This window comes from Sinocyclocheilus grahami, unplaced genomic scaffold, assembly GCF_001515645.1.
Source record: "Sinocyclocheilus grahami isolate Dianchi unplaced genomic scaffold, SAMN03320097.WGS_v1.1 scaffold3676.1, whole genome shotgun sequence".
Lineage (NCBI taxonomy): Eukaryota > Metazoa > Chordata > Actinopteri > Cypriniformes > Cyprinidae > Sinocyclocheilus > Sinocyclocheilus grahami.
The window spans coordinates 5,853-18,776 of record NW_015508763.1 but is presented as its reverse complement, the minus strand read 5'-3'; the positions used below and the strand labels follow the sequence as shown (position 1 = coordinate 18,776).

Sequence of the window (12,924 nt, the reverse complement as noted above, 5' to 3'; positions counted from 1 at the left end):
ACGAATTAATTAATTAATTAATTGATGCATTTAGCAGACGCTTTTATCCAAGGTGACTTACAGGTGACATTCAGGCTATATAGTTTTTTTTTTACCAGTATGATCATTTGAGAAATAATACCATTATACATAAATATAGAATTTAATGTTCTTATTATTTATTATGTTATGACATATCGTTTAAGCGTAAATTATAGTTGTATAGTCTTTGGTTAAAGCCGTTGTTTAAAGTTAATTCTGAAGGGACTGCATGCGTTTATCTGCCTAGATACAGACATATGCAACTCTGCATACCTCAGCGTGTCACGTGACTACATGGCGTTTCGCTATTGGTCAGCACCGAACCGGGGAAGTTGTTTGTGTCAAAAAGCAGGAAGCGCACAATTGGGTTTTTATTAACTAGGTTTCTTTGGAACATCATACTGAAAGTCATTTGTCTCTGTCCAGCAGGAAATGTTCTCTCATGTCTCTCTAATTTTTCTCGAAGCACAGTGTCTGTAAGTATAACCACGTCTTTTAAAATTCATTTAGATTTATACTCGAACTGATCAGAAGTCAGTGAACAATCACCACCTACGTTGCTATAGGCTGATTAGCCACACCTGAGTCTATAAATGAAGAGTGTCGAATTCATTTTCTTCTTGCTAGTCGTCCTAGTAGTTTTTCCGCTGAAGTAATATAATAATATTTTTGGACGGGTGCGCTTGTTGGCATGAATTGTTCACAAACAATATATATTTTTACGTTGAGAGATAGACTGTTTTTCGTTTTTTCTACATAACAGCATATCTTTATTTTTGTTAATAAGGTCTTCGTTTTAGTTTTAGTTTTAGAGCACTTGTTAAACGTGTATGCTACTCGTATAGTTTATTGTCTTTTGACCTGTTATCGGTTATATGTGATGCGTTTGATAAGGCATAAGATAAAGTTTGGACACGCGATTGAATTGGTTTACAATGGTTTGAAGGCAGTTGTTAGGTAGGCCTACTATGCAGTTTAGAACTTGTAGCTATGACTATTATTTACCATACGGCAGGGGCTGAAGCTCCATATTTTTAATTAAGTAATAATAAAAAATACCAAGGACAAAATATATCATTAAAAGGTTAGTTCATTAAACAAATTCGTTCTTGTGGCAACCTTCCGCTGGATGATATAGTGCCTTGCTTAAGTGAATGTTGTTGCGCAACAAAATTAGTGTTCAGAGCTGCTACTCAGCCGTTACTATTTAAGGGTATTAATTCGTAACACCAGTTATTAAGAACACATTTATTGTTGTTATTATTATTATAAAACCGTTAGTTTAATATAATTCATCCTTTCGCTAGAAGATATAGTTCGTGGCCTAATTGAACGTTGAATTAGCAATCAGCCCTGCGCAGTGATATGATTCAGCTGTTACCATATAGTGGCTTTTATGTGCTGACCAATCAGCAGCCAGGATCGGGACTGTAGCATTTACAATAGGGTTGGGCGATACCACTTATTTTGTTTTCGATACCATACCGATATTTTTCAAGGCAGTATCATCGATATCGATACCGATACGATACTTCTGAACTAAACTTTTAAATTATGAAATGTATTAAATTACTAAGAGTAAAATGGGTAATGATAACCACTTAACTTTGTTTAAAACACATTTTAACATTCAATACGCCTTAATTGTAATTTATTAGGTTATATTTTTGTTTACACATGGTTCAAATGTGTTTTTGTTTACACATGATTCAAATCTACAAATACTACAGTTGAACTATGGTCATTTTAGTAAAACCATGGTTCATTATCATAAGGGACTGCCAGTGACCGGCTGTTGCATCCATAAAATGCAACCTTTTTATTCTGACAGTGTATGATTTATATTAACATTACAGAATAGAACCTGATCAATATTATCTTTCAACGTTCAATTTAAATAAATGTAATTGTACAAACTATGTAGGCTACGATTTCAATTTGTTTATTGTGAAATAACTCAAACATATGTTTTTGTCTGTCCTCTGATAAGCATTGTTCAGGGCTGCCGTTCCCAAAAGCTTTAATGCTTTCTTATGATACTTTTGGGAAACGCAGCCCTGTTTGAATGCACTGTCAGAAGTGAGTGAACACTCTCTTTGATTGATTGGTTCTGTCTTGCAACATTTGCGTGTGTTCAGATGAGCAGGAAAATAATTCTATCCTACACAATTACTTGCGAACAAAGGTTATTTGTTCAATTCAATGCATTTGTACGCATTATTATTATTATTTTAAATAAACGAAATCACTGGTAAATAAAACACACCTTAGTATCGATATTTTTAGTTTGAGTATCGATACTTTCGATACTCGCGTCAGTATCGATATATCGATACTTAGGATCGATATGCCCATCCCTAGTGGATACAGTAACGTTAGGTATGATAACTCGAAAGTGTTTAAAGCAAGAACTATGGTGCGAGTTCAGTGTTGGTTTTTAGCCAAGTCCGTTTAAACAAAGATAACATTTATTTACAGCACTCTTCATGACAATCACCAATGTTCAAAAAACAGGGGGCTTGTAGAGGATGTTGTTTCCTTGAGAAATCAGCTGAGATTAACCGAGAAAAACCTACAGTCGAGGTGAGGCATTTAGTCTGTTGAGGATTGCTGAAATGTATTGTGGGTTTTGCTTGATGATGGCTCTTTCAGATATGATTCAAGATGCAGTTTTGTGTCTGTTGTTTAAGTTATAGAAATGTCACTTGGGTCCACAAAATATTAAATGTCGTTGTTTGTTTTGATATTTTTTGTAAATATTTACTGTGGTATTATTATTCACGTTTTGTGATACAACACTACTGGTAAGTATTATTGAATTTCTCGTATTGTTAGCATTTCATAATAAAAAAAAAAGGTTGTACTGGCACTCAATTCAGTCAATCAGGAGATGACATCAGTAGTGAGGATAATAACAGAAGAGCCTTGGATGGATTCCCAGGTCGTCTTTCTTAAGTTTAGAGGACCTTCAGAATCCTGTTCCTGGACAACCAAGAGGAGCATATTCACACCCTGAGCAGAGGGTGTGTGCACATACAGGTGCATCTCAATAAATTAGAATGTCGTGGAAAAGTTCATTTATTTCAGTAATTCAACTCAAATTGTGAAACTCGTGTATTAAATAAATTCAATGCACACAGACTGAAGTAGTTTAAGTCTTTGGTTCTTTTAATTGTGATGATTTTTTTAGTAAAACCATGGTTCATTATCATAAGGGACTCCCAGTGACCGGCTGTTGCATCCATAAAATGCAACCTTTTTATTCTGACAGTGTATGATTTATATTAACATTACAGAATAGAACCTGATCAATATTATCTTTCAACGTTCAATTTAAATAAATGTAATTGTACAAACTATGTAGGCTACGATTTCAATTTGTTTATTGTGAAATAACTCAAACATATGTTTTTTTCTGTCCTCTGATAAGCATTGTTCAGGGCTGCTGTTCCCAAAAGCTTTAATGCTTTCTTATGATACTTTTGGGAAACGCAGCCCTGTTTGAATGCACTTTTAGAAGTGAGTGAACGCTCTCTTTGATGGATTGGTTCTGTCTTGCAACATTTGCGTGTGTTCAGATGAGCAGGAAAATAATTCTATCCTACACAATTACTTGCGAACAAAGGTTATTTGTTCAATTCAATGCATTTGTACGCATTATTATTATTATTTTAAATAAACGAAATCACTGGTAAATAAAACACACCTTAGTATCGATATTTTTAGTTTGAGTATCGATACTTTCGATACTCGCGTCAGTATCGATATATCGATACTTAGGATCGATATGCCCATCCCTAATTTACAATCAATAAAGAGCAGGCTATTGCCTAAAATAGTACATGTGCGACTTTTGTTGTCCTGGTGCTGCATTACATAATTCTCCCACCCCAAAGGCCTGTTCACACCAAGAATGTTAACTATAAAGATAGAGCTATATTTGTGTCCACACCAATGCACAATAACGTTGTTTTTTTTGTAAGAACATGCTGCATTTGTCGCCTTCCACAAGCCGTTCCACTTCCACAAATTGTTTCGAAAGTGTTTCCAACGATATTGTTTCTGTTGTCGTTCTAGTTGTAGTGTGGACTTCTCTATTATCCTAGAATTAAACAATTATTGAAACTTGGTGTGCACAGACCTCAAGTCTAAAGTTATGATGTGAAAAATGAAATGTTGTAAATAAGTTTCTAACATAATTCACCATGGTTACTAACCAGTAAGTGTTTGGAGTTGGGTTTTTCTGTATTATGGCCCCAGGTTTAGTAATTAAAATACTTGATTTGTATGTTCTTTCCCACATAGTTCAATGTATCCTGCCCTGTTGCACTAAGTAACCATCAGTTAAGTGCAGTGTTCCTCAGAAGAGCACGCTGCTTATGTGGAGATGGAGGAACGTGCTCGCAGCTGCCTGCTGCGCTCCAAAGCCACCCTGGAGCAGGACATCAAAGCCTCCTACTTGATGGACCACATGGTCAGTGACGGCATCCTGACAAATGATGAAGAATCAAGGGTGCTTGGCAAGGTTTGTTGTGGTGTTCAAACATGCTCCGTTTTACTTATTACGTCTAAAACGTGTATGCAAGTCAAGTTTTCCTATTTCTGCTTCTCCAGCCTACTAGAAGAGAGCAGGCCGAGGTTAGTCCATGTCTAGGTGGAACTTCTGCCTGCTTGAATCTGAAATTTGAAAAAAATAAATACATAAAACTCTGATAATGGAGAGCAGCTGGTCTTGGAGATAAGCTATTTTCAGCTGAGCTTATGAGAGAAATGTTCCTTTCTCTATATTGTTGCGGTTATCTTGCATAATTAATTTAACATCCTAATTTCATTGAAATACAAGGGTTTGTCGTGTGTGTGTGTGTGTGTGTGTGTGTGTGTCTCTGTTTCTCTCTGTTTGTAGGTACAAGCTTTGAAGTGCCTGTTGAAAGTGGTCTAGATGAGGAGAAAGGCCTGGAAATTCTTGCTTTGTATGTTAACGGGAAACCACAGAAACTTCCAGAACAGGCCCGCAGCATCGTGAGCGAATGTAAAGGTACGAATCACTCTTTATGCAAAAATTAACCAGAACCTCAAAACATGATGAAACGTGACCAAGCACCTAAAGACAGCATTTTGAATAGCAATGGATTAATAGTACTTAATACTATGGTTATAGTAATTAAGTACCATTAGGGTAGTCCTTTACACATATGACCATTGTAAACGTTTCTCCTGTTAGGTTCTCCTCTTGTTGTTTCTCTCATTGGAGCTTTATTGAGGGAGTTCCCTGATCGGTGGAGCTACTACCTGCGACAGCTTCAGAAGAAGCAGTTCAAGCGGATCCGCAAGTCATCATCCTATGACTATGAAGCTCTGGACCAGGCCATGGATGCCAGCCTGCAGGTTTTGGAGCCCGAACACAGAGATCTGTACAGAGACCTGAGCATCATGCAGAACGACGTCAAAGTGCCTGCTAAGGTCAGGCTGAAAATCTGTTGCCAACTACTAAAGTAGTGCTAGATACAGAATCAATACCATTAAAATACTTAATGTTTTATTATACTTGCAAATGTGACATAAGGATGGATTTTTTTTAAATGGCTTTTTTTCATGTAAAGTAGTCTTTTTGTTGGATTTTGTTTTGTTATGCAGGTTCTGTCAGTGCTGTGGGATCTGGAGTTGGAGGAAGTGGAGGATGTCCTACAGGAGTTGGTGAATAAATCTCTGCTGTTTCGAGACTGTAACCAGCGACCATACCACTATTACCTTCATGATCTGCAACTGGACTTTCTCATTGAACAGAATCGTGATCAAATTGCTGTGAGTTATGTTGCATCTCTTTTTAAGAGATACCACCAGAGAACAAGGTCTGAATTGTCATGTTTCCTGTAGGAACTGCATAAGAAGCTGGTCCGTCAGTACCAGCAGTTTTATAATGAAAGGCCACCCAGCTCTGGAGATATAGACTGTTCGTATTGGTACCGCTTCCTCCCGTACCACATGGCTAAAGCAGGACTGTCTAAGGTAATGTATGGCCTAATATTTCATATGTAGAATCTTCTAATGATTCCTGAAACATCATGAACATTCAGTTCTCTCATTTCAGGAGCTTTATTCACTGATGTTTTCCTTGGACTGGGTCAAAGAGAAAGCTCAGTTTATGGGATCTGCCCATCTTATCAACGACTATGTAGAATATGGTGAAATACTAGACAAAGAGGTATTTATACTGTTGAGTCTTAATTTCGATTTGATATTCCTTACGATTGCATGTCTTAATCAGTTTAGACTGCTCAAAGTATTTACATAAAGTCGGCATGGAATACAGTTTGTGTAAACAGGCCAGGTTGGCAAGTGTCACTTTTTGATTGTTGTGCCTCAGTCTGGACAACTTGTGATAAACATGTTTATGATAATGGCTTGTTTTTAAAAGCGTTTATTTGTAACTTAATTTTTGCTATTTATATATGTATATTTGTTTATATTTAAGTCTGATGCGTTTTAAATGGGTTCTAAAAATTAACTTAAAACTAAGAAAAACTTTAATTTTCACATAGTTACTATGTGAACATTTTATTGCTGATAAAATCACTGTCATGATCTTAGCCACAATAACACCTCTTGTTCTGTTTAATGATAAATTGTGGTGTTTTCACACAGAACAGTGAGGTGAGACTGCAGTTTCAGGAGTTCCTGTCTTTAAACGGACATCATTTGGAGCAGAGGCCATTTCCTGACGTAGTGCAGTTGGCTCTGTCTCAGCCCGCGTGTTCAGAGGTTTACAGACAGGCCTTGATGCAGGCGCAGAAGAGGGCCAGCAGAGGGCAGCTCTATATGGACTGGGTGTATGCATTTCACTGCCTCACACAGTAACTTTCATGTAGTAGATCAGATTGAAAACGGATCGATTTTGATTGAAAGCGTGTTTTGACTTTTTAGGAACAAAAATAATCAGGACAGTTCGTCTCGGCTGGTCATGCATCCTCACCAGGGGTCTGTCTACTATGCTGGCTTCTCCAAAGATGGGAGTAAAATCGCCTCTTGTGGGGCTAACAAGGCGCTGCGGGTAAATATCAACTTGTGTCCTGCTGTTCGTCTCGACACTGTGCAGTATTACGTGATGGCCAAATTTGTCTTTTTGTACTCAACAGGTGTTTAAAACAACCTCTGGAGAGAAACTTCTGGAGCTTCAGGCTCATGACGAAGACATTCTGTGCTGTGCCTTTTCTCCAGATGACAGTTACATTGCAACCTGCTCCAGTGACAGGAAGGTTAAGGTTAGCGTGTCTGTCTCAGTGCCCACTTTATTTGCTGGTCAGTATCTTTCTGTAGGGCAATAGTTTGCTCCAGATTTGTTCTGTTACAAATGTGTAAACGGTTTCTTATCCTTTTTGTTGCTTGACCGACATCAGACTCTACACTGTCATTATGTGGTAAAGTTCTGTGAACATTTTTCAAAAGTCAGTCAGGAGAATGAGGTTTGTTTTGTGTGTTGTAGTTGTGGAGTGTTGAGCGAGGTACTCTTATCAGAGAGTTTGGGGAGGAACACGAGGAGCAGATAAACCACTGCCAGTTCACCAACACAGGCCGACGTGTCCTGCTGGCCACCTGCTCAAACGACAAATTCACCAACACTAAGGTGAGATGTTTTTAAGAGTTTTAAATTTGTACTTTTTAAAATGTATTATTTTTTTTTTTAGTAGTGAATAGTAGGATAGCTTTTTTTTTGGTTTACTTTTTGAATTTTTAGAATTCTTTGAATTTTTACTAGTTAAAGGGGTCATCGGATGGCCATTTTCCACAAGTTGAATGAAATGAATGAAGTCTTAATGAAAAGTCTGTAACATAGTTTGGTTAAAATTTCTCAATGCTAGTGTAAAACAGTTTTTACCCTGTGAAAAACGGCTCTGTCTACAGCAAGCAGTTTTATTGCATGTTGCTTTAAATGCAAATGAGCTCTGCTCACCGCCCCTCTCTTCCGAGAGACGGTAAACTTTAGCCGTGTTCATCGTGAAACTCGCTAACTAGCACATTATTGGGAAAGGTGATTTGCAAAGATTCATTAAAAAGCCTTACACTCACTTTGTGGAGGTGAAGCTGGATCACGAATGATTCGCATGAAGATAGACTCATTTAGGTAGTTCGAGGGCACATTCCCTTCAAAAACAAACGTAATCATCTGAGATCAGCTCAATTTGAGAAAAGGGAAGGGATTTAACGATTTAAAAAAAAACAACAACAAAAAAACACTTGGGATCTCTATCATTATAGGGTGGTTGTGTACACACTGCCAACACGCATTTCAGTTCACACAGCTTGTAAAAGTGCATGTCGCATCCGATGACCCATTTAAGATTTTTTTTTTATGTTTTTACTTTGGAAATTTTTGAATTTGTTAGAATTTCTTGTAGTTATAATTTGTTTGATTTAGAATGGTTTTCATTTTTGCTGTTTTTTTTATTCATTAATTACGTTAAGTACATTGTTGTACGAGTACTCGGTAAGTAATTATATTCTAATGAACTAATTTTGTGTAACACTTGGCATATTCCCTTTGAGTCACAATTTCAGTAAGTTACCAAGTTATTTCAATAGCCACTCCAGTGAAGCATTTTCTCAGAATGATTCAGACAGTTAGCTTGTGAATTCATGGCTATTTTTGAAAATCTTTAATAAAATCAGCTTAATAGAATAGCCAGTGCATAACGGTGCAGAAAGCAGGTGTGTAGTAGTGGCGCTCCAAAGAGTTTGATAATTAAATCTCATCTTTTCTGCACCCTCCATTTCCTCTTTCCACATTTAGAGGCAGATTTGGTGAACATGAGTAATGAGAATGACAGCTGGTAGGACGCTCGCTCAGAACAGCAGAGGAGGGGAACGGGGCAGCCGTGTAATTTTACAGCTTGTGAAATTTGCAGAAAGAATTGTGGGAGATCCGTAGGAGTGTGACAGCAGGAGTCTGCAGTTGAGCTGTATTCAATTGAGGGTGCGAAAAACGGAGAGTGAGCAAGCATGGTGTCAAAAAACGTAATGAGAGCAACCCCCCGGTGGAGGCGTGAGCACAAAAGGGGCATTTGGTGAAATATCTCGGCATGAGGAGTGAAAGAAACGCCCTGAAATGAGATTTGGAGAATGTAACTGCAGGAAATATCTTGTTCAACACATCTGCTGACTAAATATGTTCTTCTCTTATATAGGCGGTCCTGTTCAATAGACCCTGACAGAATGATCAATATCCCTACACAAAGCATACGTTATCCCGTTCTTCTATTAGTCTTACCCTTTTGCCCTCTTTCATTTCTTTCCATCTTCGTTTTTCTTGCAGCTATGGAACCCCAACAAGCCGACTTCTCAGAACACTATGTTTGGACACATGGAACCTGTCAATCACTGTTGCTTTTCTCCTAACGATGCCTACCTCGCCACTTCATCCAGTGACGGCACCTTGAAGGTTGCTTGACTCTTTCTTTGCTTTGATTTATTTATTGGCTAGCTGTTTTACTTGCCCATTTATTGTATTTGATTAATTTGCCTGCTTATTTAATGCATGCTTTGTTTTAATTTTAATGCGTTTATTATAGAATTAAACTTTAAAAAAAAAAAATTTTTTTTTTAATAGAGATTATAAAAACAGCTTAATCTACAACCTCATCTATTTATTTACATTCACATTTATAAGAGTGTCAAACTGCTGGATCATCTTTGGTCAGTACAGGTGTTCTCTTATCGGTGTTTCTTGCACTGTTGTCTTTTGTATCTGTCAGCTGTTTGAGGTGTCATCTGCGAACGAGTGGAAATCAATTGATGTCAATAGTTTTTCCCCAGAGAGTGACGATGAAATAAAAGCCATCGTGAAATGCAGCACTTGGTCAGCCGATGGCTCACGGATCATTTGTGCTGCCAGAAACGCTGTGTTTGTAAGTGATTTTGTGAGTGGTGTTGTGAAATGAGTTGGCATCGCCACGTCTGTAACAGCTTTATATATATATATATATATATATATATATATATATATATATATAAAAAAAGCGCTGTTACAGGCACTAAATCAAAAATATTGAATATTTATTTAATATACTTTTTTTTTTTGATTCACATCAATCACACAAACACTTAAATCTTATGATAATGTACTTTAATGCACCAATTCAAATAAGTATTCATAAAATCAGTTATCTACTAAAGTTGTTGGAAGTTTTAAAAAAAAATTTAAACGTGTGGTTATTCCTGCTTCCCCTGTGCTCATGGTTTGTGTTAACTTTTGTATATCGTCTGTTGTATGCATGTAGGTGTTTGACGTGAAGACGTCAGACATGTTGTTGGAGATGAAGACGAGTCGTCTGAGCACAGTGCAGTACTGTCACGCATGTCCCAACAGCAGCCTGCTGGCCGTTGCACTCTCTCATTACACCGTAGAGGTACAGCACACCATGAAGTGAAAATAGTTTTTACTCTGTAGACAGCATTTCCAAACATTTCGCCACCTTGCTTAACTCTGGGTTTGCATTTTTGTTTCTATACAATAACTTTGTGTGACAAATCTTTAATATTCAGTTGAAATTCGCTTAAGCCATTGCACCTGCTGTAACCCCTTAGTTGTGTTATAGATTCTGTAAGTGTCTTCATAATAAACCACTGTTCAAAAGTTTGAAGTCGGTAAGATTTTGAAACGTCTCTTCTCATCAAAGCTGTATTTATTTGATCAAAAATTACAGTAAAAAGTGTTAAATTTCAAATATTTTTAAATGTAACTTATTCCCTTGACAAAGCTGAATTTTCAGCAGGCATTACTCCAGTCTTCAGTGTCACATGATCCTTCAGAAATCATTGTACAATTCTGAGTTGATGCTAAATATGTTGAGAGAATTTGTGCTGATTGTTTTGTAGAAAACATCTTTTTAGTGGTTTTAAATAGAAATTTTCAAAATGTAGTTCAAAAGTGCTATATTGATTTGAAAATCAATGGTAACAAGTGTTTTTTTTTGTCATTTGATCAATTTAATTGCTGGATAAAAGTGTTAGTTACTTTAAGAATCTTACTAACCCCAAACGTGAACAGAAGTGTGTATGTTTTAAACAGCCAGTGCAGGTTTACAGGACATGCAGACAAAGTTGAATGTGTTCTGCCCTTGTCCAATCAATGTTATTAGCCTCTTACATATGCAAATAAGAATGTTAACGTAGGGTTTACCATTGTACAGTGAGAAATCTCAAAACTGAATTACCACAATTAAGAATGAACAATGTAAAACAAGGTAATCCTGACTTGTTTTTTTTTTTTTCTCTCCAAGTTGTGGAACTTTGAGACCAGTAAAAAGAAAGCCGAATGCAATGGGCACCTGAGCTGGGTTCATTGTGTCCAGTTTTCACCTGACGGCTCACTCCTGTTGTCCTCCTCTGATGATCAGACCATCAGGGTAAGCTTGCTTTGGTCCCTCTCTTCCTGAAGTGAGGTTTTTTTTTTTTTTTTTGCAGTTATTGTTTGAACAGAATTGACTTGTTATCACAAGAAGTGTTAACGCTTGTCTAGCTGTGGGAGACTGATCAGGTTCACACCTCCTCTGCTGTGGCTCTGAAGAGGGATTCTGATGTTCTCTTCTCCCAAAGTGATGTTACAATAGTGGCATCAGACAGCAGAAACCGATTACAGGTACGGTCCACCAGAGACCTGTGCGTCTAGTGTTCGCTTGCTGCTGTTTTTTGGTTGATTGCGTGTATATATGACATCTAACTCTGCCATCAGGTACGGACCGGATTGGCAGGTGCCGTTGTGTTTGAGAGCGAAGAGTTGCCGTCCAGGATTCGCTGTACTTGCATCAGCAGAAATGCTTCGCGTGTGGCCCTGGGAACTGACAAAGGAACTGTACAGGTATTTCAGCTCACCTGTGGGGTATCGTCATTGCCAGTGCTCTCTTCCTAATGTTCTACTCAATTTCTTGGGTTTTTGGATGAGCATGCAAAGCACTCTGGGTAAAAATAGCCTTCAGGATGCTTGTGGGTGTTTTGACTCCCCTCTGGCAATGAGATTTGCCATGGCTGTCAACTGCACTCAGCCCTCTAATCTCTCGCCCTTCCTTTCCCAAACCCATTCCTTCCCTTCCGTCTCTACTGAATGTCGTCATGCTGGAGGCGAGCGTTGTCCTCCTGTGTTGCACAGAGTGTACTGTAGTGTAATAGATGTGACTGGTACAACGGGGATGCCTAGAGGTAACAGCTGACTGATAAATAAGCACTGTTCTCTCAATCTTGCGTTACACCTGTTTACTGCCCAATAACCATTTATTTAGATTGCTCCTCTCCATCTCTGCCTGATTGTGTGTTCACCTGAAAGAGAGATGGACAGATGGATTTAGAAAAGCGGTAAAATTTCATTTTAAATGAATAAAACCGTAAACAATGTAGCCGGTTTAGTAGTTTACCACAGACACATTTTTTTTTTTTATTAAATATGCATTTTGTTATTGTGGATTTTTTTTTTTTTTTTTTAACTAATGGAATTGTTTGTTGTAATTGTGGTTTTGATGTGGTTTAACTGAAACCTTTTTAAACAATGTTTGATATAACATTTTATAAAGTGATTTGCAGGTTCTTTTTTTTTAATGCACATAAGGCTTTCCTTCATCTGCAGTAATGTTGGTAACATTATGAAACACCAGAGGGCACCAGATTGTTACTGGACTGTGCAGAACATGGCAGATGTGAACAGCTCACTACTAAAGCAATTGTCTTTCAGTAAATGCAGTTTCTTGCATGTCTTGTTGTTTGTTTTTTTCCCACTAAGGAGAACCCTGGCATTATTGAAGTGAGTGGAAAATTGAGAGAGGAGGTATTTGTTTGTGTATGTGTGCGCAGACAGGAAGAGTGAAAGTTAGACAATTTCTGAAGAACGTTGGATGGAGAGCCTTGCAGCTGCTGAACTTG

General features: G+C 37.6%; 1 protein-coding gene and 1 long non-coding RNA gene across 2 annotated transcripts; both read left to right on the top strand.

Annotated features, from left to right (window-relative positions):
• The first annotated feature begins 358 nt into the window (after window positions 1-358).
• LOC107576433 (uncharacterized) lies at window positions 359-4,659 on the top strand. The gene is made up of 3 exons (XR_001608057.1): window positions 359-497; window positions 4,327-4,546; window positions 4,636-4,659. It is a non-coding gene; the product is annotated as an uncharacterized lncRNA (long non-coding RNA).
• Window positions 4,660-4,736: 77 nt separating this feature from the next.
• LOC107576429 (apoptotic protease-activating factor 1-like) lies at window positions 4,737-12,419 on the top strand. The gene is made up of 16 exons (XM_016262607.1): window positions 4,737-4,746; window positions 4,865-5,056; window positions 5,243-5,481; window positions 5,656-5,823; window positions 5,896-6,027; window positions 6,110-6,223; window positions 6,664-6,848; window positions 6,943-7,069; window positions 7,155-7,280; window positions 7,502-7,642; window positions 9,329-9,454; window positions 9,768-9,920; window positions 10,293-10,421; window positions 11,295-11,420; window positions 11,534-11,653; window positions 11,747-12,419. Exons 1-16 carry the CDS (start codon window positions 4,737-4,739, stop codon window positions 11,921-11,923), a joined length of 2,265 nt encoding a protein of 754 aa, XP_016118093.1. The 3' UTR covers window positions 11,924-12,419.
• Window positions 12,420-12,924: the final 505 nt, after the last annotated feature.

What these genes read in the sequence shown, in the direction of transcription:
- LOC107576429 (XM_016262607.1), top strand. An exon ending in CTAAAGCAGGACTGTCTAAG is followed by an intron (nt 6,028 to 6,109) that starts GTAATGTATGGC and finishes CTCTCATTTCAG; the next exon opens with GAGCTTTATTCACTGATGTT. An exon ending in CCAGTGACGGCACCTTGAAG is followed by an intron (nt 9,455 to 9,767) that starts GTTGCTTGACTC and finishes TGTATCTGTCAG; the next exon opens with CTGTTTGAGGTGTCATCTGC.